Consider the following 25,940-nt stretch of genomic DNA (forward strand, 5'->3'; position numbering starts at 1 on the left):
TCACTCAGTTTTTGTTTGCCCTTCATTCACTGTATTTATTTACTCTTAGTTTTCAACATTCACTTCCACAAGATTTTGAGTTCCAGATTTTCTCACCATCTCATCCTTCTCCCCATCCCAAGACAGCATGCATTTTGAATACCCCTTCCCCTAAAATGCCCTCTCTTCTATCTCCCCCCCTCTTCTCTTATCCCTTTCCCCTTCTATTTTCTTGTAGGGCAGGGTAGATTTCTATACCCCACTGCCTGTATATCTTATTTCCAAGTTATATGTGAAAACAATTTTTAACATTTGTTTTTAAAACATTGGCTTCCAAATTTTTTCCCTTCCTCCCTCCCTACTCACCCTCATTGAGGGCAAGCAACTTGATACAGGTTATACATATGAAGTCATACAACACACTTCCATAGTAGTCATGATGTGAAAAACTAACTATATTTCCCTTCATCCTATCCCACCCTCCATTTATTCTATTCTCTCTTTTGACCCTATCCCTCAGAAGCGTTTGCTTCTGATTACTCCCTCCCCCAGTCTGCCGTCTATCATTTCCCTGCTGTCTTATCTCCTTCCCCCCTATTTTCCTGCAGGGTAAAATAGATTTCCATACCCAATTGACTGTGTATGTTATTCTCTCCTTAAGCCAAATCCAATGAGAACAAGATTGACTCATTCCCTCTCACCTTCCCCCATTTCCCCTCCACTACATAAGACTTTTCTTTTCAGTTTTATGTGAGATAATTTACCCCATTCTACCTCTCCCTTTCGCTTTTTCCCAGTATAATCCTCTTTCGCCCCCTTAATTTTATTCTCCAGATATCACCCATTTATCTTCAACTTACCCTGTGCCCTCTATCTATCTATCTATCTATCTATCTATCTATCTATCTATCTATCTGTCTATCTATCCATAATTTTTTTTTTCCCTCCAACTACCCTAATACTGAGAAAGGTCTCATAAGTTACAAATATCATCTTTCCATGTAGGAATGTAAACAGTTCAGCCTTAATATGTCTCCTATGATTTCTTTTTCCTGTTTACCTCTTTATGCTTCTCTTGAGTCTTGTATTTGAAAGTCAGATATTCTATTCAGCTCTGGTCTTTTCATCAAGAATGCTTGAAAGTCCCCTATTTCACTGAATGTCCATTTTTCCCCTTGAAGGATTATACTCAGTTTTGCTGAGTAGGTGATTCTTGGTTGTAATCCTATCTCCTTTGCCCTCTGGAATATTATATTCCATGCCCTCTGGTCCCTAATGTAGAAGCGGCTAAATCTTGTGTTATCCTGATTGTGTTTCCACAATACTTGAATTGTTTCTTTCTGGCTTCTTGTAATATTTTCTCCTTGACCTGGGAACTCTGGAATTTGGCTACAATATTCCTAGGAGTTTTCCTTTGGGGATCTCTTTCACGAGGAGCTTAGTGGAGTCTTTCAATTTCTATTTTACCCTCTGGTTTTAAAATATCAGGGTGGTTTTCCTTGATAATTTCTTCAAAGATGATATCTAGGCTCTTCTTTTGATCATAGCTTGGGCTAGAAATTTGTTTCACTCTGTCTTTTTTGTGGGTTCTGCCACTCTAGAATTTGTTTAGAGCCATTTTTACAGGTATTTGGAGGGGTTTGGGGGAAAGCTTAAGCAAGTAGAAGCAGTGGCTTTTACTCTGCTATCTTGGCTCCACCTCCCTCCTCCCCCTCTTCATTCTGGACAAGGACCATGACATCAGGAAGGTGATGCCATGACTTGCAAGTATATTAGATTTAAGTTAGGGAGAACTGTGCAAAGTCACCACCCTCACTTTCTCTTCTGGATCCACCTGTGTGTAGTGACAAGTTATAGATCAGAATGACTGGAGATGGCCCCATCTTCACTCAGTATGAATAATCAAAGTTCATAATAGTTGACTTTTTTTTCTTGGTGATGCAATCCAGGTTAAGTGATTTGCCCAGGGTCCCAAAGCTAGTAAGTTTCAAGTGTCTGAGGCTGGATTTGAACTCAGGTCCTCCTGACTCCAAGGCCAGAGCTCTATATACTGTTCCACCTAGCTGCCATTGACTTTTTTTAAAATAATAAATTTATTTATTTATTTTTAGTTTTTCAGCATTCTCTTCCATAAGATTTTGAGTTCCAAATTTTCTCCCCATCTCTCCCCTCTTCTGACCCCAAGGCAGCATATAAATTGATATAGACTCAACATATACATTTATATTAAATCTATTTTCACATTAATCATGTTGTAAAGAAGAATTAGAACCAATGGGAGAAACCACGAGAAAGAAGAAACAAAAAAAATAAAAGAGAGACAGCACAAATAATATGCTTCGATCTACATTCAGACTCTATAGTTCTTTTGCTGGGTGTGAACAGCATTTTCCATCTTGAGTCTTTTGGCGTTGTCTTAGATCCTTGCATTGCTAAGAAGAGATGTCTATCAAAGTTAGTAACTGCACAATGTGGCTGTTACCATGTACAGAGTTCTCCTGGTTCTGCTCACTTCAGTCAGCATTAGTTCATATAAATCTGTACAGGTTTTTCTGAATTCCACTTGCTTATCATTTCTTATAGCACAGTAGTATTCCATTACATTCATATGCCACAGCTTGTTCAGCCATTCCCTATCTAATGGGCATCACCTTGATTTCCAATTTTTTGCCGCCACAAGAAGAGTTGCTATAAATATTTTTGTACACATGAGTCCTTTCCCCTTTTTTATGATCTCTTTGAGATACAGAATTAGTAGTGGTATTGCTGGATCAAAGTGTATATGCACAGTTTTATAGCCATTTGGGCATAGAGCCAAATGGCTCTCCAGAATGGTTGGATCAGTTCACAACTCTAACACCAATGTATTAGTGTTCCACTTTTCCCATATTTTCTTCACCATTTATCATTTTCCTCTTTTGTTATGTTAGCCAATCTGATAGGTGTGATGTGGTACCTCAGAGTTGTTTTGATTTGCATTTCTGTAATCAGTCATGATTTGGAACATTTTTTCATATGACTGTAGATAGCTTTAATTTCTTCCTTTGAAAATTGCCTGTTTATGTCGTTTGGCCATTTATCAACTGTGGAATAATAGTTGACTTGTGATATAACTTTCATGTGATCAAAATATCAAAGATTTCATTAACTTTTTTAGCATCCATGTCACATCCAAGATGCAAACAAAACTTGTAAGATAAACTTTATATTTTTCTCACGAACATGAAAAATGAGGTGTTTACCCATATCACACCTGTCTTACGCTAAACTTAACATTTGTAATCTAAATATAGAATTTGTGTAGCTTTGTTAAAAGCTGTCCTATCTCTTTCAGCTTTTAGCTCCGACTTGATCTTTTTGACTTCTCTGCTTTTTCATTCAACATTAGCTTAATTCTCCCTGATTTGTGCCATCTGTATATTTGATAATCATGTCTTCTTCATGCTCATCCAACATTTGAACAGAACAGGACACAACCCTGTTGCACATAACTGGAAAACTCCCTCCTAATTAACATTTCTTTATTTGTCAACATTCTTTGTGAATGTTGTTCAACCAAATCACTTGACTCTACTCTCATGAAACCTAGATTTCTCCATCTTGTTCACAAAGGTACTGTGAAAAACTTTGTTAAGTCCTTTGGTTAAATTATGGGTATTTTCATCTGTATAACTTTTCTTTAATGTGCCTGAGCAACTAACATTTTTTATAAAGGAAACTTTTTAATTGTACTTCTGTCACCATAGTTTCTCAAAGGCACTTCAGTACAAAGAAGCAACATAATAATTTGGTTTCTGAATCAGAAGTAGCAGGCAGAAAGATGAAGTAAACTTTGAAATTTATTTAGAACTTGATGGACTATTAAAATACTGCCTAGTACTGGCCTTTGTACTTAAGATATGTAGAAAGATCTCATTAGGCACCATTCCTCCTTGTTTTCTATAGCAAATGCATAAAGCAAGTTTTTTATTTTTATTTTTAGAAGTACAAACAATCTGAGATGATTCCTAGCAAGCAGAGCTGAGATTTGACTGTCCTATGAATCTTTACATACTTGTTTTGATGACCAGCTGTTCTTTACAGCCCACAAAGACCAAACAAGAGGAAGTGAACTTAAGCTGTACCCTGAAGAATTTAGGCTGAATATAAATAGGAATTTCCTGACTGTAAAGGTTATTAAACTCTGGAATGACTTTCTCAAGGAAGTTATGATACCTCTCCAACCCCCAGGAAGTCTTTAAAAATAGGAAGACTATAACAGGTTGGGGATGATTTAGGTTGATTAGACTACTTTGAAATAACAGCTATATATTAAAAAAGAATGACCATTAAAGTTCCTTTATACTTTATAATTATTCTGTTTTCTGATTTTCTTGATTCAGTTTCTTTTTCCAAGCCTCTTCCTATATCCAGAGGGGCCCTTTGACTCTATTTACTCCCTTTAACTCTATTTACTGTGGATACTTTTCTTTCTTCAAAGACCTATCAGGATTCCATTAGGTGAAGACTTTTGGGGTGGAGTTAAGATGGTGAAATAGTGAAAACACTCAGCTATGCTCTCATAACATTCCCCTTGAAATAACTATAAATAATGTCTTAAATTGAATTCTGGAGTGACAGAGCAAAAAAAAAGGTCAGAGTGAGACTTTCTTCTAGCCTAAGAAAACTGAAGAGGTTGGAAAGAGAAATCTATAACATGAGCGTAGAGGCTGACTTAGTACCCATGTTGATGAAACATCACTGGTGGGACTAGGTGCTGGTGACAGAAGCATCAGCTGTGTTGGGTAATCGCAAGCCAGAGACAGTAACAGTACCTAAAAACTGGTTAGAAAGAGATTACGACCCACATGTACAAAAATATTTATAGCAGCTCTATTTGTGGTGGCCAAAGAATTGGAAATTGAGAGAATGCTCATCAGTTGGGGAATGGCTGAACAAGCTGTGGTATATGAATGTAATGGAATAATACTGTGCTATAAGAAAGGATGAGCAGGCAGACTTCAGAAAAACCTGGAAAGACTTCTATGGACTGATTCTGAGTGAAGTGATCAGAACCAGGAGAATGTTGTACACAATAGCAGCCACATTGTGCAATGACTAACTTGATAGACTTTGCCCTTCTCAGTAATGCAAGGATCTAAGACATCTCCAAAGGTCTCATGAAGGAAAATGCAATCCACATCCAAAGAAAGAACTATAGGGGCATCTAGGTGGCGCAGTGGATAGAGCACCGGCCCTGAAGTCAGGAGGACCTGACTTCAAATCCGGCCTCAGACCAAACACTTGACACTTACTAGCTGTGTGGCCCTGGGCAAGTCACTTAACCCCAATGTCCTAAAAGCAAAAAAAAAAAAAAGGAAAGAAAGAACTATGGGGTTTGAATGCAGATCAAAGCATACTATTTGCTTTTTTTTTCTTCTGTTTTGTTTTGTTTCCACTTTCTGGTGGGACCTCCTATTGGTTCTAATTCTTCCTTACAACATCACTAATATGAAAATATTTTTAATAGGAATGTATACGTATAGCCTATATCAGATTGCGAACCATCTTGGGGAGGGAGGGAGAGAGAGAAAGAAAAAATTAAAACTCAAAAGAGATTACAGAGGACCCTTTTTCTAGCACTGGATGCAGGACCAGATACTTTTTGGCAGCTTCATTGTCTGTATCCATTATGGATCATACTTCAAGGGCATAGAGAAATACTTTTGGTCAAGAGGGAACAAAAGCCCAGAGGTTCAGTACCGATTTTGGTCACAAGATGTTATGGATCCTGAGGAACAGTATCATTTCCAGTCCCAAGGGAGCAGAAATCCTGAGGAGTAGTGTCAGTTGCAATCCGAAGGAAACAGGGGCTCTTCCTGGATAAGGAGCAGAGTACAAAGAGAGCAGTAACCACTGCTCTTCCTGGATCTCGCCACTTTGGAAGAACCAAAAACTTCCAAACCCCCAGAACTAATTCATCAGAGAGAAAAAGCTTGAAGCCTGAGACATTTGACCCTCTACCCACCCCTGAACCCCACCCCATCCCCAAACCCTCCCCTCCACTGCCCACGTGCTGGCACTCCAGCACACACACACACACACACACACACACACACACACACACACACACACACACACACACACACACACACCCTAATCTCAACATTAAAATGGAGTTCCGGATCAAGAAATTGGGTGGAAAATTAGCAAAGAACAAAAACAGAACCTGCCCATAAAACCTACTGTAGGACAGGGAAGATCAAGACACAAACCCAGAAAAAGACAATGGAGTTGAAACAGCTAGAAACAAAACCTCAAAGAAAAACTGTGAGTTTGACACAACTACTATAAGAATTCCTGAAAGAACTTTAAAAAAAAAAAGATTTTCAAAATCAAGTAAGAGTGGTAACAGAAAAAAAGTTAAAAATGAGAGCAAGGGCAAAAAATATGAAAAAAACTTAACTGTTTGGTAAAAGGCAGAAAAAAAATCTAGTGAAAAAATAATATCCTAAAAGGGGGTGATGGGCCAACTGGAAAAATAGGTACAAAAGCTTACTGAAGAAAATAATTCCTTAAAAATTTGGATTGGGTAACTGGAAGGAAATGACTCCACGAGACATCAAGAAAAAATAAAATAAAGTCAAAAGAATGGGGAAAAAATAGAAATTGTGAAATAGCTCATTGGAAAAACAACTGACGTAGAAAGTATATTAAGAGGAGACAATTGAAGACTTTTTTGGACTACCAGAAAGCCAAGATCAAAAAAAAAAAGAACCTGGATATCATCTTTCAAGAAATTATCAAGGAAACTGAGCTGATATAAAACCAGAGAGTAAAATGGAAATTGAAAGAATCCACTGATCACCACTTGAAAGAGATCGCAAAATGAAAACTCCAGGAATATTATGGCCAAATTCCAGAACTCTCAAAAGGGTTAAACAAAAAAGGTTAAAGAGAAAATATTTCAGGCATCTAGAAAGAAACCCTTCAAATACCATGGAGTTACAGTTTCCCACAAGATTTAGCGGTTGCTATGTTAAAGGATAGGAGACTTCGAACATGATATTCTCGAAGGCAAAAATGCTGAGGTTAGAACTAAGAATCACCTACCTAGCAAAAATGATTATTATCTTCAAGGGGAAAAAAATAAACATTAGTGAAATGGAGAACTTTGAAGAATTCCTAATGAAAAGACCAGAGCTGAGTAGAAAACTTGACTTTCAAATATGACTTGAGAAGCATTAAAAGGTAAACATGAAAGAGAAATCATAACCTCAAAGAGGTTAAACTCATTACCCTTCTTTTTTTTTATTTAACCTATTTTTAGTTTTCAGTATTCACTTCCATAGGATTTTGAGTTATAAATTTTGTCCCCCTCCCACTTCTTCACCTCTCCCCAAGACAGTGTACAATTCCGTGTAAGTTAATTTACTTATTCAGTGCCATAGCAACCAAACTACCAAAGAATTATTTTATAAAGCCAGAAAAAATAATAACAAAATTCATCTGGAAGAACAAAGGTCACAGTAATCAATGGGGGAAAAATGTGAAGAAAGCTCTAGATTTTAAAAGCTCTGTTACAAAGCAGTAATCATCAAACAATCTGGTACTGGTTAAGAAATAGAGTGATTTGCCAACATTTGGCAAAAATTCGTGGGAGAACCTGAAAGCAGTTTGGAAGAAATGAGGTATAGACCGACATCTCTTGCTGCATACCAAGACAAGGTCAAAATGAATAAATCATTTAGACATAAAGGGTGATATCATAAGTAAATTAGGGAAGCATGGAAAAACGTATCTCTCAGGTCTATGGATAAGGGAAGAGTTTATGACCAAACAAGACATTAGAAGGATCAAAGGAAGTAAAATAGATAATTATGATTACATGAAACTAAAAAGCATTTGCACAAATAAAACTAATGCTTCCAGAATTAGAAGGAAAACAGGAAACTGGGGAAAATTTTTACTGCAGGTTCTTCTGATAAAGGCATCATTTCTCACATATGTAGAGAATGGTCAAATTTATTAAAAATAAGAACCATTTCCCTGGTTGATAAATGATCAAAGGATATGAACTGACAGTTTTTAGGAAAAGAAATCAAAGCTATCAATAGTCACAAGACAAAAAAAAATTCTAAATCACTACTGATTAGGGAAATGTAAATTAAACGACCTCTGAGATATCATCTCACATCTGTCAGATTGGCTAACCTGACAGAAAAGAAAAATGATGAATGTTGAAGGGGGTGTGGAAGATTGGGATGCTGATGCACTCTTGGTGGATTTGTAAACTAGTCCGACCATTCTGGAAAACAATTTGGAACTACATCCAAATAGCTATCAATGCATAGCCTTTAACCCAAAATACTATTACTAACTTTATATGCCAAAGAAAAGGGAAAAGGACCTATTTGTACAAAAATATTTATGGCAAAAATATTTTTTTTATTTGTACAAGTGTATTTATATTTTGTGCTGGCAGAGAATTGGAAATCAAGGGGATACCAATCAATTGGGGAATGGCCAAACAAACGGTGGTATAAGAATGTGATATAATGCTGTGTGATGAACAGGATGGTTTCAGAAAAAACCTGAGAAAATTTATATGCACTCATGCAAAATGAAGTGAGCAGGGGAATATTGTACAAAATTAAAAAAAATATAAGGATGATCAGCTGTGAAAGACTTAGCTACTCAAGACAAGATCATTTTCTTGATCCAAGACATTTCCAAAGGACCCATAATGAAAAATGCTATGAATCTCCAGAGACAGAACTGAAGAACTCTGAATACAGATTAAAGCATGCTTTTTTTTAGCTTTTTTTTTGTCTGTTTTCTTCTGCAACACGCCTAATATGAAAATATGTTTTGCATGAACTCACATACATAATTGATATCAAATCACTAGCCTTCTTGAGAAGAGGGTATGGACTGTAGGGATGGAGAGAAGTTGTAACTAATTTTTTTTAAGTGAATGTTAAAAAATTTTACATGTATTTGGGAAATATCTAGTGAAATAAAATATATTAAACAAAAAAAAAGAGATTCCAGTAGATGTAACTAGTAGGAAGGGGAACATTTTGTAGGGCTTATCTTTTAACCTAATAAACAAGACCATTGTGTCTTACTTATAAACATAAACCATCTAAATACTTAATTCAGTGTTTCTACGTTTTTATGTCTATTATTATTTTCCCATGATGTTCTTGTCTGTTTTAGAAGGTGTGTATGTCTCGAAGGATGAGAATATTTTATTTGTTAACAGCTCCATATGCTTGTGAGGTCTTTATATGTTCTGTCACTACCCATCAATTTATTTTCCTGTTTTCCTCTAGTTAGTTATTCTTCCTGGGAATAGATAGCACTTTGGCATAATTTTTGTACTAGTTCGCAAATTGTGCATACTGTCCTTTCTTTTCTTTTTAAATATTGCATTACTAACTACACATTTAAATTATCTGTGATATAAACCTCACCAAAATTGCAGGAAGTTTCTGATTTCACTGCTGTGATGTGTCACAAATTTGATTATAATTTCTTGGAGGAGAGGTAAGCATATTATCATAGGGAGATATATTATCATTGGGGGTTGTATTCTTGACATAGGCTTTGTGTCAAATCATAACGTGTGACCAACATTAGAAAAATTAAAATATGATAGGAAACTGCTCTATGATAGATTAAATGTAAAAATTACACTCATCATATGAACAAGCACAGATATGCTGTTAACATTATTAGGACCCCTCGTGTTCTACAGAGGATACACAGCTCAAATCTAGTGGTATGGCTATAATAAATATTAGTTATGATTTAATTAGTAGTATATTTGCTCAATTCAGTATTAGGATGACAGTGATGTGAATGTTTGTGTATTTATGGGGAAAAATTATGACCAAGGAAGTTTGTATTAATGCCTTGGTTTTCCATTTGATAAATTTCCCTGTAACAAACAGGGCTTCAAAATTAATTTGTTGACTTTAGTGCTTCTGTAATAGGTGATCAGAAAACCTCTGGTTGTTGAGAGTTGTGTTTCTTCTGCAGGTATGCCTTTTCAAAGTAAAGGATTATTCTGGGTATTTCACCTCCTTTGCACTCTCCTGCCTTCTTGGTTATACTAAATTGCAAGTAGAGTTGCTTTCACTGTATCAGGACTACCTGACATTTGATACTTCGTTATACTTTTAAAACACCATACACTTCGTTGGGCAGCCGTGGTAACAATTAAAGGGTCGTTGCCTAGATTTTTTTAAATGGGAATTTCAAATCCTTTGTCACACAATTTCCAAGATAGTCATAAAAATTATATATACCAACTGTGCGTACTTTTTACTTTCACATTTGCCAAACCTGTTAGGACACTGGTGGAAAGTAACACAGGAATACATTGCTATCATTCCTTGTAACTGTAAAAAGAAGTTAGGGTACTATTCTCACAAAGTTATTCTTTAGATCACAGATTTAGATCTGGAAGGAACCTTCTTATTCCCCCTGCCCCATATCATTTTAAAAATTGTCTATTTAATGTGTTTTTCAGTTACTTATTAAAAATTTAAAGAAAAATAAAAATTAAAAAAAATGCCTCATAATGTAATTTTAATGAAAGGTATTGTATACCAAACTATTAACCATGATTAAATTTGTTTTGCCTCCATAATTTGATTTGCTTATTACTGGTTTCCCAAGTTTTGTTTATCTTCATCTACTATGCTTGTTTTATTCTCTTAAAATAAAAAAAAAAGACATCATTTAGCTTTCATGACATAGTTTCCTTAAACATTATCTCTGTTTCAGCAGTGAAATTATTGTGTTGGTACACATTAGTGGTCCTTGCTGTTGGGAGCCTAAGGCTGATAAATTAATTGCTAGAGTTCAGGAGTTCTGAGTGAAGTAGGGCTAAAAGCCTTTAGTTGTGTATTAAGTCAAGCACCAATATGGTGAGCTTCTGGGAACAGAAGGCCCACCAGGTTGTCTAAGGGGAGGGGTAAATAAATCATCCCATGTTCTAATAACAGAGTAGGTTAAAGCTTTGTGGCTGATCAGTATTGGAACTTACCAGAATGTCTGCTACACTTCCTGCCAAAGTAATATAGGGAGACCTAGTCTTAGTTCTCTCACATTAAAAAAAAAGTTAATGTTTTAATTTCCATGCCTCTGTAAGTTTATTGTTTCATGATTCTGATGATACATTGGCATTCTGATTTCTATAGTTGCTGTGAAATATATATTCAGGCAGTCCTCAACTATCTGTTATGTTAATATTGTTGTTATGGGGAAATACATTCACAAAGGTAATTAGTCTTCCAGTCAGCACCCCTCCACACTAGTTCTTATCAGTAATGTATGTGAAATTGTAGAAATTTTCAATTAAATATAATAGAGAACTATATTTTTTCCTATCCAAGTAGTTAAAACCAGAAGAAAAAAGAACTTTTAAAAAATCTGAATGTTGACAGTTTTAGGGGGAAACAGACTAAAAAGGGTAGATGGAGACTTTTGAGGATATTTTGAATGGACTCTTGATATCAGTAAGCACTGACCCCCCTAATTATCCTAATAACTTTCCTTATTTTCGATAAAAGTATTTTACCTACTAGAAACAATTTAAAATTAATCATTCATGATTAGAATTTTATTTTTAGTCACAAATAAAATAAAGGAAATTTAGAGGGAGAGAAATAGGAAAGAGATTTTGCTGGGATAATTCTAGAAGAGACATAGGAGGAAGACTTGTATTTTTTTATATGTATATGTATGTGTGTGAGAGAAAGAAAGAGTCCCTGAGACGGAATTGTTATTCACAGTGAAACACAGAAGGAAAGACCTTAATGTAGTAGACATCCTTAAGGGGGAAGAAAGAAGTGGTGGCAGAGAAGAAATGGTGTCTGGCATGGGGAGCTGCCTGACCTGACAGTGGTTCCCTCAACTGAAGCAATTTCAGATTTCTGTTCAGATGGAGCATGAGGAGGGAGAATCCAGAGTACAGCTAACTGTTTGAATGACTAGGGAGTGTGTATGTGTGCTTGTGTTGGGGATGGGAAGTGTCTGGTATGCATCATCACTGTAGGATTCTAAATCTTAAACCCTTTGTGCTTGTTTAGGCTCTGTTCCGGGCAGCTAGGTGGTGCAGTGAATAGAATGCCAAACCTGGAGTCAGGAAGATGCATCTTCCTGAGTTAAATCTGGCCCCAGACACTTACTAGCTGTTTGACCCTGGGGAAGTCACTTAATCTTATTTCCTTCAGTTTCCTCATCTGTAAAATGAGCTGAAGAAGGAAATGGCAAGCCACTCCAGTATCTTTTTGACAGGAAAACCTCAAATGGGGTCACAAAGATTAGGACACAACTGAAAAGCCACTGAACACCAACAATAAGGCTTTCTACAAGTGCATATATCACTGACTTGGGGAAATGCTTAGTTAACAATAGCACAATGTGGAAGAGTCATTTTAGTAAATTTTAATATGATTCACCTCATCTTTGTTTTCCAAACTTTTTTTTTTTTGCTCCTGTAGAGCTCTGGTGATCCTGGTAATAGGAACAGAGGTCCTATAAGAATGTTTTATAATAGTAACTCTTTTAATAAAACTTGCTGCCTCCCAGTTGTAAAGAACCCCTCTTACCTAAAGGGGTCTGCTGTGTTAGTCTGTAGATCTTGCTCAACTTACCAACTAGCATTGCTTTCTAAGAAAGAAAGCAGCAGCCCTAGAAAAAAGAGACCCCAACACAGTACTAGTCTAAAAGTCTAACCTACCTAGAAGCTACACTGAACAATTCCCAAACATTGGCCTTTTATCTCTTTCCCTAAGCTTCCCAAAAAAAGTAAGAAGTGGCATAAGATAGGGATTACTATAACCCTGACTTGTCTTGTGATTTAATTTTTCAAACTGCTCTTTTCTCCTTTTATCATAACTCTGCCCCGCCCCCTACTGATGCTCTATCATGGTACTATCTCCCCTGTAGTGATAGGTGGTCTTGAATGTGGAGCTCCCAATTTATGTTTTCAATCAGTATGTTTCAAATTCAGAAGTATTTCTTGATCAAATCAGTTTGGGGATTTTTAAAAATTATTTTCTTAAATTCTCAATTTAAATACCTAACAAAATGAGCATTTGTATATGTGGAAGAACAGAAAAAGATCAAAGACAAACCTATAAATCTATACTTTTCCTTTAAAATACATAATTAATTCAAAATGTAATGTTAAGGTATTCTGTTTCTCTGAATTTCCTTCTGTTTTCTTTAGTGTGATAAACCAAAAATATTTCAGTGATCCTCTTTGCAGGGGGATCAGGTAGCACTGTCACCATACTTCCTCTCCTTACCACCTTTCACCCTAGTTGAAAAACACAACAAAACCAAGCCCTTGTAACAGATATGTAGTCAAGCAAAACAGATTGACAGATTGGCCAAGTCTCATCGTTATGCCTCTTGAATCTGTCACTTCTGTGTCAGGAGGAAGGGGAGCATGTTTCATCTTTAGTCCTCTGAAATTATTACTGCTTATTACATTGATCATAGTTCTTAAGGTTTTATTTTTGTTTTTGGAATCTCTTTGTGCCTCCTAGATTGGTGCAAAGGCCACTCACAAGCCCAAGGCCACTACTGACTGGTACAGAAGCTGTGAAGTGCTGCATTTCCAACCTTTTCCCCCTCCATAGGTAGCCTAGTGACTCTAAAGAGCACGACAGTCGCCATATTTTTTATTGACTTACTATGGAGACCCAGTTGGTTGAGCATACTCTTATCTCAAAATTCCTGAGTTCAAGAAGTCCACCACCCTCTGCTTCCCCAATAGCAATGACTACAGGCGTGTATTGTTTTCTTTACAGTTTTACTGTATAAATTGTTCTGGTCCTGCTCATATCACTCTGCATTAGTCCATGCAAGTTTTTCTGGGTTTCTCTAAAACTATCAATTTCATTATTTATTATGTTGCAGTAATATTATATTACATTCATATATTATAGTTTGTTTAGCCATTCCTGATTTGGTGGGCACCCTCTTGGATTCCTGTTTTTTTGTTTGTTTGTTTTACTCTTTGGTGTATAAGTGTATTCATGGCAGTATTGCTAGGACAAAAAAAAACATGTAAAATTTTGTGACTTTGGGTTCATAATTGAAAATTACTTTCAAGAATGGTGAGACTAATTCACTGTTCTATCAACAGTATGTGAGTGTCTAAGTAATATTCGTTTTAAGCCATCACAATGGATGGAAAAGATTGGCCTTGAAATCCTAGAAAACTTGGATTCAAGTCCTACCTCTGACAGCTCAAAGGTCTGTGATCATGGGCAAATCCTTTAACAGCTTTGTGCCCCCTGGCAACTCTCTAAGGCTATTTTCTTATAGATTTGTACCAGATCTGCTTGAAAGGGGGATATGAACTCCTCCCATTCTCCCCCCAAAACCTATTCCATGAGCATTTGAACTTTTATTTGGGCATCTTTTAGTTGTAGCCATAATGTGTGTGTGGGGGGGGGAGTTAACTTAGCTGTCTTGTCTTGACTAAAAGACGTGAAATAATTAAGGACTAATCTTATTGTAAGCAAACTTTAAAAAAAGTCCTTAAGCTTTAGCAGCACCTCAGCTTCACATTATTGCATCATTAGTCAAGGTTGTTGTTGTTGTTGTTGTTTGTCCTTAATTCTCTAAGAGGACTGTGACATAAGGGAGGTGATGCCATGACATGCAAGTGAATTGAATTTGAGTTAAGGAGGTCTGTGCAGAGTCATCTGCCTCACTTTCTCATCTGAAGCCATCTGGGTCCAGACTGGTGATGGCCCTGGATGTAGTGGAAGACCTTGGCCCTTTTAAACTAAAGTCTTTAACAGGTCTCAGTTTGACTAAGACAATACACATTCAGTGATAAACAACAACCATTAGTCAGAAGCCTTTTACAATGAAGCCTTTGCAGCATGGCAGTGTTATTTTCCTCTGTATATTTGGGAAAATATAGAAAACTTTTTTTAAGATCTTCCATCATATTACCTTAAAGGACCTGATTTAAAAATAAAAAAGTTATTCCCATTTATTCTCAGCAACTTAGATTCTTAGAGTTCTCTAAAACAGTGAGAACTTAGGTGATTTGCCAGGGTCATGAAGCCAGTGTGAGAGGTAGAATTTAAACTCAGCTTTTCCTGTTTGTTCGGCTAACTCTATCCAGTATGTCACACTGAAAATAAAAAAAAAAATGAAGATGACATGGACTCTTTTGGGAGGGACAGTGAACGGAAGTGATCTTATTTATTCATAGGTAGCTAAACTTAATAAAATGACCTTAAAACAGAACAGAAACAGTGTGTCTGTCTGTATTATTTCTTTGCAGTATTCTAAAAACTGAATACACACTGGAAAAGAATGAAATTCGAGGTCTGCAACTTAGTTTCATTTTATTAATGTTGAATTGAGTTGTCCTCCTTTTCCTCTGTCAAAGCTATAAAAAAAAAGCCTTCTAAACCAAAAGGTTTACCTGAGTATGCTCTGAATCATTTCTTTCCTTTCTTCACTTTTCCAGGTTAAGAAAGGTGTGAGTTAGTTGGAAAGAGGGTAATCTACACACAAGCATTTGCATTTTATCATTGTAATGTTATGATATCTATCCCTTAGATATCCATCCATTCCGTCCTTTACAAAAGTAATGGAAAAGGGAAGCTGGGCATTTTTAAGGGTTCCAGAGTCAAATATTCATAGTATGGATTCATTATTGAAAAGCTACTTAAAATGTTATGTGTGTATATGCATATATATGCAAAAATCAAATTTACATGTAACAGTGCTTATGAATTAGCAAAATTGATGGATTGGTTACATAATGTAGCTCTGAGTGGAATAGTAGCTTAATTTCATTATATTTTAATCTCCTTTGTGTGATAATTTCTTCTGAAATAGGTAAATGAGAGAGGAAAGAGTGTTTCTACAAGTAGATTTTATTGATATTTGACTAATGGTTCATTCTCCAACAGTAAGCTGCCCATAGACTGAGGAAGCAAGAAGGTCAGTCATGTGAATGTGTCCTTGAAGAGAAGTTAGGCAAAAAAATCTCTTAGAAAATCATTCACTTTATGACCTAGAGTATTTTTCCTATCTTTTCCCTACATTGCCTGCATTTTCCCTACATTGCCAAAAGTTGGAACTTTAATAATTTGGGTTTAACCTGTTATTTTCTGGTTTGTATCTAATATACCAGCTGTTTTAGAACTTTTGCTGATAGCATTTAGAAGATTGCTGTTATGAGATCAAAACAAGACAGTCAGTAATATTGATTAAAAGAAAGACCTTTTGAAAGGTGCTCCAAGTATTAATGCTTCTGGTTCCATAAAAAAAATATATATATACATATATATACATACATACATATATATATATATACATACATATATATATATATATACATACATATATATATATACATACATACATATATATATATATATATATATATATATATATATATATATATATACATACATACATACATATATATACTTCATCAGGTAACATGACACTTAACCAAATTAGAGGAAAGGCAAATTAAATAAAAGAGATGTCCCAGTTCTTACTGAAAAACAGATTGTTGTGATGTTGGACCATAAAGCGTACATAGACACTCTACCTGTTTGACAGGTCAAGTAAAGTAGTCAATGTCACTTATCGCCTTCATAGGTAAGGAGGAAATTAAATTTTAAAGAAAATTTCTATCACTAGGGAGTGATTCTTTCTGTGAAAGGCCTCACAGCATCTTTTTGGATATAGATACCTAACGTAATCCTTTAGCTGCACAGAAGTGTACGTGGCTTTTGTTGAGAGGCTTTTTTTAATCTTCCAAATAGTGGATATGGGAGCCTTTGAACTGATCACAGATTTCTGAGGTTAATTTAACAGTGGCTCACTAATATTTGATTCTGCTGTCTATGTTGATGTGACAGAATACTGGCCAGAAAATCCCAGAAATGTTGGGGAAAGCCAGGAAGAAGCATTATCATGTATGTTCCTTGATAAAAGCTGATCGTGATGGCTACTCGTGTTGTTTACTCCTAAAATACTGAGAAACAGTTATCTTCACTAAGCTGTAAAGACTGAGATTGTGATTTTCACAGTGCCAAATGCACTATTGCTGATTAATAAGTAATGGGGTGTTTATCTTGGAACTGTGTACATTGGCACATACCCTAGAAAGCTCAGACTTTAAATGCCATTGTTGTGCATCCAGTTCTTGGTTTTTTTTTTTCATGGGGAGTAGACATTGAGTTTAATTTCTTAAATTATTAAATGACATTTTTTCCAGGCACTCACATCAGCTGTAAACTATTTGCAACAGTATAGGTCTGGGATAACATGGATAATTAAATTGCCAGTTAACCCCAAACCCAGTTTTAGCACATAGCTGCAGCTTTTCTCCCCCGATTATTTTGTCAAATGTTGACACCATTGCCTTTTTCCTGAGTTTAGCTTTCTCTTTACCCTCTTAACAGAATGGCAAAAATAGGAAGCCTGCATGTGGAAGCCTGTGTGAGCCACAAGCTGGATAATTAAGCCTTGTACAATCAAGAGGGTTAGTGATGATGATCAGAGAACTGGTTTTGTGCAGCACTTGCTGAGAAGCAGTTTGGTGTTCAGGTCCAGTTTTCTAGCCTTAGTTCTGTTTTTTTTTTCTTTCTTTTTTCTCCTTATGAACATGCCAGATACTGCTGTAGGAATCAGTCCAGCATCAGCACAGTTTCTTCCCCTTTTGTATTTTCACCAAACTTTTGTTCCCTCTACAAAAAGGCAGCCTCCTTCCATTCCAAGTTATAAATTTCAAGAAAACCACTAAAAAGGATGCCTAACATGACAGTAATACTTAATAAATGGCCTTCTTTTCCCCTCCCCTTCTACTCAAATCTGTTTACAGGTCTATGTGTGCAGTACTCTCCTGTATTCTATTGTATCCATAGTCATATAATTTATTTATTTTTTTAAAGTAATGTCAGTGTCAGTTAAGAATAATAATGAAAGGAAGGGGACTATTACCAGCATCTAAGAACACCTTAGCTAGCAGAGAGAAATTTAGATTTTGAAATTGTAAAATAAGAATCATTTTAAAATATGTTTTTATTTTTAAACTACTGTTAGTGTTGGGATATATAATACCAAAATAATATTATGCAGGGAACAAGTTTAAAATCCTAGAATAGCAGAGAAATATTTCCTCCCATTTCTTTAACCAAACATTTTTAGATAGTCCTAACTGGTTGGGAAGTTTTAAGTTGCAATAAAGTCTTTCTCTGTTTTAGTATTACCTTTTTTGCAGTTCTCTGTTCCCTTCCCCTACCTAAGTACCTCTGTAGATTACATAAGATTAAGATATCTTGGGAAATATAAATGCAAATAAAATACTGATATGATTTCACTGGTGTAAGGAACTCCCAGATGTGGAAACTCATTCTACCAATACAGGTCAGCACCCTTTTTGCAATGTATAGTCTTAAGAGAGTTACTGTTACCTAAAGTACTCAGAATTCAAGTGACTTGCCTTGGGTCACATAGCCAGGATTTGTTCCTGATTCTGAGGTCTGCTTTCTATCTACTATGCTGCCTCTTAGTTACAGATAATGTACTAAAAATACATGGTAGCAACATTTTGGGGGAAGATTCTGATAATGATAACTTTGAATTGCATATTAAATAAGAAAGACTTCCTTCTTTACTTTCTTGAACTAATTTAGAATGACCTATTTCATGAGAGCTTTCTCAAAGATAAAAGCACTTTCTGAAATCAAAGAAAAAAAAACTTAAGTTTTATAATAAAAGATGTTGTTTAAGGGTCTTTGTAATTGTGTGTCTCTTTAATTTTTTTAGGAGCTGGTGAATCAGGAAAAAGCACAATTGTAAAACAAATGAAGTAAGTGGAATTAAAAACCATTGTGAAATTTCTAGTTAAAACATGTTTTTCTGCTAAGAGAAATAAATTCTTTATTTTTTTTTCCTTCTGCCTTAGAATTATCCATGAAGCTGGTTATTCAGAAGAAGAATGTAAACAATATAAAGCAGTTGTTTACAGCAACACCATTCAGTCAATTATTGCTATTATTAGGGCAATGGGGAGATTAAAGATAGACTTTGGAGACTCTGCTAGGGCGGTAAGTATCATTGGGGCAGTCACATTTAACTGAGTCCTTTTAGATTTTGGAATAATTTGCCTCAGATGTTTTTTCTTTTTCTTCAAGAACATAACTTTGTAGTCTTATATATAGGAAACCTTTGCTGATTCTCCCCAACTGCCAGTGCCCTCCCTCTTAAACTTTTGTATATATTTACTCTCATTTATTCTGCATTTACTTATTTATATACTTGCCATTATTTTCCCCATTAACTGTGAGCTACTTGTGACTAACGGTTGCTTGATTTATTGTATTTGTGCCTCCAGCACCTAGTAGGCTTGATGCATTGATCATTTTAAATTGAAAGAGTAAATTGCATAGCTGTAATATTCTGTAGTAAATCTTAATCAAACAGGCTGATGTTGATTCTAAGCAGGAGAAGGTTTAGGGGGTCCTTGTTAGCAGAGTGTTCATTATCTCAGTCTCCACAGGTTAAAAAGGTATATTTTTGTTTTGTTCTTGACCTGTGATTTCAACAGGGTAGAAAATTCCCGGTGAGGAAACCCATTTTACCAATGTAAATCAACAGTTTTCCTTCATTTTATAGTCTTAGAGTCACATGGGCTACAGATCTTTAGCCCCCAGTATTCCACAGCCAGAATGTATACTAGGTGCTTAAATGCTTATTGACAAACTAGCATGTCTTGAGCATTGATCCTCCTGACCCAGAGTTTGGCTCTCCATCCACTATGTCATGGTGGTGTTTTAGGAACATGTTGAAGGAAGAAAAAGTCATTACAACCCTAAAATATTTTCTAGTGAACTCAAATACTTCTCCCTGATTAGCACTAACACTTATTCCCACCCATTTTCACCCTGAGTGTAGATAGGAACTGCAAAAAATAAAGAATTTGAATTAAGAAAGGCCCTTGGGAAAATTGATGCAGGGCATAAATCATTTTGCCAAGAGCAAAACCTTTATGAGTTCCCTGTGAGATTAAAACATGTAGTGATGGATGTTATGTTTTGTCAGAAAAATCATCCTCCAAAATCAAGACTGGAGTCTAAAATTTAGTGCACACGTGCATTTATATACTAAATTTTGCTAAAAATGTGTGTGTGTGCATTATATTTGTGTGTGTGTATATATGTGTATATATATGTGTGTGTATATATATAGATATATACATATATCTATATATATACATATACATATATACATATATATATATGTGGTTTGCTGAAGCTGAATTCCTAATTAATCCTTTTGATTATACACTATGATAAATCATTCTCCATTTTGACAGGGTTCACTTTAAGTACCAATCATCTTCAAAGGAGGACCTCTAATAGTACAAAAAAGTGTAAAAGATAGACAAGGGGATATTTATAATGGAGTACTTCTTATAAACCTTAACATTAGTAACCTAAAAATGACAGGATAATCATTGTCTGCTGTAATTCTATGGCAGACTTGATAACTTTTTCATTGATAATGATCTCACCTGTGACACTACCTGTATAGGCCTCTAAGATTCCTTCTAGTGTTAGATCTATGCTTTAATTGTGTTTCTACCTTCACCGCTTTCAAATAGCCTTAAGCATTTAAATAGAGGTAGGAAAGTTCAGGATTTGTGCTTGTGAAGCATACAGAATATGATGAGCATAGTAATAAAATGAAGGTAGATAAGGTAGGTCCTGAAAGATCATGAAATTCATTGGTTTAAAATCAGAAGGAACCTTAAAGTCCATCTGGTCCATCCCCCTCATGTTAATGATGAAAAAACTGAGTCACAGAGATAGATGTTAAGTGACTTAACCCAAAAGAATTTCAAATTCCTGTCTGGGGAAGCAGGGTTAGAACTAGGCTTTGTGATTTCAGATCCAAATCCATGCTGCTTCTCTCCCTGTTTTATGTGTCATGTGACATTAACCACTGGCATCATTAAACAGATTTCTGTTTTTTACCCTTCAAGGAACCTTTGTATGATCTTACATGCTCTTGTGTAGTATATAGTCAGAGGCAGCTTGTGTTTTTATATTTGCCATCACCAGGGTCTACCAGTTTTTTCAGCACAAGAGTTCCTGGTTTTTATTTACATGGACACCACCCTAGTTTATGGTTTTATGATCTCACATGTGGACTCCAGCGCCTCTGCTTTTTTTCTAGTGTTTTCCACAGGCAGATTCTCCTTTCCTTTCTCAGTTCTTCCTGCTAGATTTTGAAACATTCTTCCTGTAGCACCTTTTCCTTTACATTAATCCCTGAAAGAAGACTTTAATCTATTACCTGTCGCATCAAATTGAAATTCTTTTACCTTTGTAACCTATAAAAATGAATCTTTAATTGAGTGTATTTTAATAATAATAACAACTAACATTTATACAGTACTTAACTATGTGCCAAGCACCATGCTTAGTGTTTTACAATTATCTCATTTGTTCCTCACAACAGTTTGATTAAATTGATTAAAAATAAAGCAGTAATTAAATATGATGGGCACTGAAGCAAGCATAAATTAAGTGACTTTAAGTAAGTATTTGAGGCTGGATTTGAACTTGGGTTTTCCTGACTCCAAGCCAGCACTCTATCTACTGTACCACCTCGTCACCTCAATCTTTTGGATTGGAACTGTGATTCCCTTGGTGTACAGAAACTCTCAGATGAGGTTCTACCACTGTAGGTGGTCAACTGCTCTAAAATTTTCTTAGAGCAGTAGTGTCAAACTCAATTAGAAACAGGGCCAGCCATTAAATGGTACATAAAAATCCCTGTCTGTGCCTATTGATTTAAAAAACCACATTAACACTATCTGTATTGTATAGCATTTTAATATATTTTGATAAATATTTCCTGATTACATTTTAATTTAGTTCTAGCCATATGCCACAGTGTTGCTGACACCTCTGCCTTAAAGCATTGCCTTGGGCAACAAGAGGATAAATAAGATTGCCCACAGTCATGTAGCCATTCTATGTCAGAGGCAGGATTTAAATCCTGGTCTTCCTAACTTAGAAGGTAGCTCTCCTGTCTACTAAACCACACTAAGATTTTACCAATCTTAATTGATCATATCCTCTGTATGTTTTATAAATGTGCTTTACGTTTTGGTACATTTTGTGAATCCCCATTATGTTTTAAAGTTCCTGAACATAAGGTCCTGTTGGCTTGTTTGTAAACTCTCCTCCTATTCCCCATTGCTTATTTTCAATGCCAGTGATTGTGTGTGTGTGTATCACTGACTTCAATGTCATGTCTGAAAGTGCATATTCATTTTGATTTACTACTAGTCTTTTTAAGATGATAATATGTGTTAGTAGTTTATTGACAATTGGATGATTTTATATTATTTAGGGGGGTTGGTTGCTTTTGGAAAGTCAAAGAAAGGATAAATGTCATCAGTAAGTGTAGTGAAAATTCTGTTTTTAGAGTTCGTCTTCTGTTTCTGAGATCTTACTTTAGAGTTAGATGTGTTTGTAGTCCACAGGTTTTGGTCCCCCAGCTATTAAGCAAATAATTTTTAGCTGTTATAATTAAAGGGAAGTTCTTTTCTACAAAAATCTCAGCTTATGCCTTAAATCTGAATCTTTTAAATAAATTGGAATGGTTTATATTAATTGGTTGCAGTTCAGATTATATTAAGGGATTATTTTGGACAACAGCAAATAATTTCTTTTTACTTTAATTTTATAAATGATCATAGGAATGTGGGCCTTTAAGGACATGTTTTCTTTGGGTTTATTAAGGATATATCACATGTGGTAGCTGATTGCATGCATTCTTCTTGAGATTTCCTAAAAAAAGGAAACATATGCTTCTGTATTGTGATCCCATCTGGAAGACTTGATTATTTTTCACATTTTGTTCACGTCTGGAAAAATGGTGAGCTTTATGAATTGGCAAGAAAAAGGCTCTGTTTTTCTTTCAGCTAATATGCTCCACTAGCCAATTCCATCAAAACTCCTTCTTCTCTATAACTTATAAAATGTTTTTTGTAAACTGTGACATTTTTCCATTTTGCTTAAAAAATTACAGAATGTAGGCTAAAGTGAATACCTATGAGGATTATGGCTTTTAACCTCTTCGCTCAGCTAAGAAATAAGCTCTTTAAAGATAGCCAAAGCAGTTATTCTTTTGTTAACCATAATACATGTAAAATATTAAGGAGTTTAAAAAAAAGAAATAACCCAATTAAAAAGTTATGTAGACCATATAATTTTAGTCAGATTCCTAATACTTCAAAATAGGAATAGGGTGCTGTAATCAGATCTCTTTCATCTTTAAGTAATATAATTTTTAACTGGAGGTGATAAATGGCCAAGAATCTACTACTGACTTTAAAAAATTACCATATTATTTAGTCTGTATTACAGTCTGCTTCATTGTGGCATATTGGAGGCTCTTCTGAAAGGTGGTCAGAGTAGGCAGCAAACTCTGGCAGATGAGAGCCAGCTGGGAGTACATCAGATAGGTCTTGTCCCAGAAATAGTCTAGTTAAGCTCTGGAAGGTTTACTGCCTAGCTGGCCATGTGATGAAGAATTGTTTTGCCATAGCAGCTTTTGAAGACTACCTACTAAATGCGGAGAGTGTAATTAATACTACACTTGCTATAAAATCACAGATATTTGAAGTATCAAGGTAGGTAAAATGAGGTAAAATGTTTGGAAGATACTTTTTAACATTGTTTGCATTTTTAAACTTTACATGTATGAACTACAGAGTATTTCAAAAAATTCAATAAAATGTTATATTAAAAATATACTAATATGTCCAGTATTCTGGAAATGTTCTTGTAATTGCCATAACATTTTACTGTTAAGAGATAAGATGAAAAAATGACTATCCTTTTTAATGACCTCAAAATGATAATCAGTTACGTCATGTGATAAGATACACATATTACTCTTTTCCTGTCTTCTAATATTACATCAAAAATTCAGCTTGATGGGGCAGCTAGATGGCACAGTGGATGGAGCACTGGCCCTGAAGTCAGGAGGACCTGAGCAAGTCACTTAACCCCAATTGCCTAAAAGTTAAAAAAAAAAAATTCAGCTTGATGTTAGATAGGAAAATCAACCCAAAATTAATTTTCTGTCACAAAATCTGTAGTACACCCAAAAAATGCATTATGTGTATAGCTATACCTTGTCCTAGAGCATAATGATGTATTTTGAAGTAAAAATGAAGCACTTAGATATAGAATCACAACTTCTGCATTAGAAAGGACTTCAAAGGCTATCTAGTCCAACCTTTATCTGAAAGGAATTGCCGCCAAAACACACCCAAAAAGTGGTCACGTAACCTCTCCTTGAAGATGTCTAATGAGTGTAGGTAAATATCCAGTCGTTTTGTTAGAAAGCCTACTCTACTTTGGACCTCTCTTTGTATTAGAAAATTTATTTGTTTTTCCCTGACATTAAAATTAAATTTGTTCATCTCCTTGAAAGTTCTTCACTTTGTTCCTGTTATGCATGCTGAAGTCAAACAAGCAGAACACTTCTAATTCTACTTTCACGTGATAACTATTCAGATACTTGAAGACAGTCATCTCATCCACCTAAAGTTTTGTCTTCTCCAGGCATCCAATACTCACATGACATGATCTCAAAGTTTTTAACCTTTCCTAGTTACCTTCCTCTGGGCTTTTGATATATTTAATCAGACACTATGATTTTGATCAAGATTGTAACATTTTAATAAATTATTCTTTATGTTAAAGACCAAAAGGAAATTAATCCCATAAATATTTAATAATGAAGTCTAATTAGAATAAAGATAGACATTTTCTCTCCTCTGCACATACACACCATACACACCCCCTTTGTGTATAGTGAAGTGAAAAAGGAAATTTGAAAAAAAAATTAGTTTAAAAGTTTGAACAAAAAAATTGTGATAAATTCCATACATGTGTAAGTTAATGAAAATATCCAGATACTTCGGTAAAAATGGATTTTTTACTTAATATTTTAAAATAACTATATTCTTATTTTTACTTTACCCTTTATTTTGTATTCATAAGTTCATAGTGCAAAGTATCTGGGGATTTATTTTTTAAATTCTAAATAGTGTAAATAAATTAATCTCCAAATGTAAATCTGTTTATCTTTCAGGATGTTCAGTAATCCAGCCCCACCTACTTGTTCAATATTATATCCCACTAATCCTCAAAATGAACCTTCTGCTTCATTTAGTTCAATGAACTAGTTGAAATGAAAGAATCAACTTCTCTCACTCTGGTCATTTTGATATCTGCACTGCCCTTCAAACATATACAATGTTCATTCCATGTTTTGCATGCTCTTTTCTCTGCTCGGAATACTTATCTCCTCATTACATAGGTCATAAAGTATCTCAGTGCTAGCAGTCCTTCAAGTTCCAGCTTAAATCTTCATTAGTCTTTCCCCAAAATGTTGGCAGTTTGTTAAGGACTAGGTCCCCAAGGTATCTATCATTACATCATTACAATGCATCCCACATAACACAAACAATTTGAGACTGAATATGAAGGTGCAAGAGTGCTATATTTGAAGTCAGAATACATGGGTTAGCTGTGTTAGTATGGACCAGTCTCAGACTTCTCTGTGCTCTAGTCTACTCATCTATTTTAGTGAGGATTATAATACATTCCCAACCTCACAGTTTTATGGGGAGAAAGCTCTTTGTAACCTGGAGTTTGGAAATTATAAGTATATTGGCTCATTTGCTGCCCTGTATACTGTCTTTAACCATAGCCCTATAAATACAGGGAGCATATCTTGCTACCTCTGTGTTCTGTAGGAAAAGTAGCAAGATGTTGTAGAAAGAGCTCTAGACTAGAGTTCTAGTTCTGCCTGTGTTACCACCTGGGAGACCTCTTAGACAAATCATTTTCTGTGGACCTCACTTGCTCTATCTG

The 25,940-nt window shown here is 35.3% G+C and overlaps 1 protein-coding gene across 1 annotated transcript in view; it reads left to right on the forward strand.

Annotated features, from left to right (window-relative positions):
* Positions 1-25,940, forward strand: part of GNAI1 (G protein subunit alpha i1) — a 101,580-nt gene that overhangs the window by 43,248 nt on the left and 32,392 nt on the right. The window contains exons 2-3 of the mRNA XM_020984488.2: positions 18,802-18,844; positions 18,941-19,082. Of these exons, the coding sequence (XP_020840147.1) occupies positions 18,802-18,844; positions 18,941-19,082 (185 nt within the window). The remainder of the gene's footprint in view (positions 1-18,801; positions 18,845-18,940; positions 19,083-25,940) is intronic.

Source organism: Phascolarctos cinereus, unplaced genomic scaffold (genome assembly GCF_003287225.1).
Source record: "Phascolarctos cinereus isolate Bilbo 61053 unplaced genomic scaffold, phaCin_HiC Scaffold_1;HRSCAF=81, whole genome shotgun sequence".
NCBI lineage: Eukaryota > Metazoa > Chordata > Mammalia > Diprotodontia > Phascolarctidae > Phascolarctos > Phascolarctos cinereus.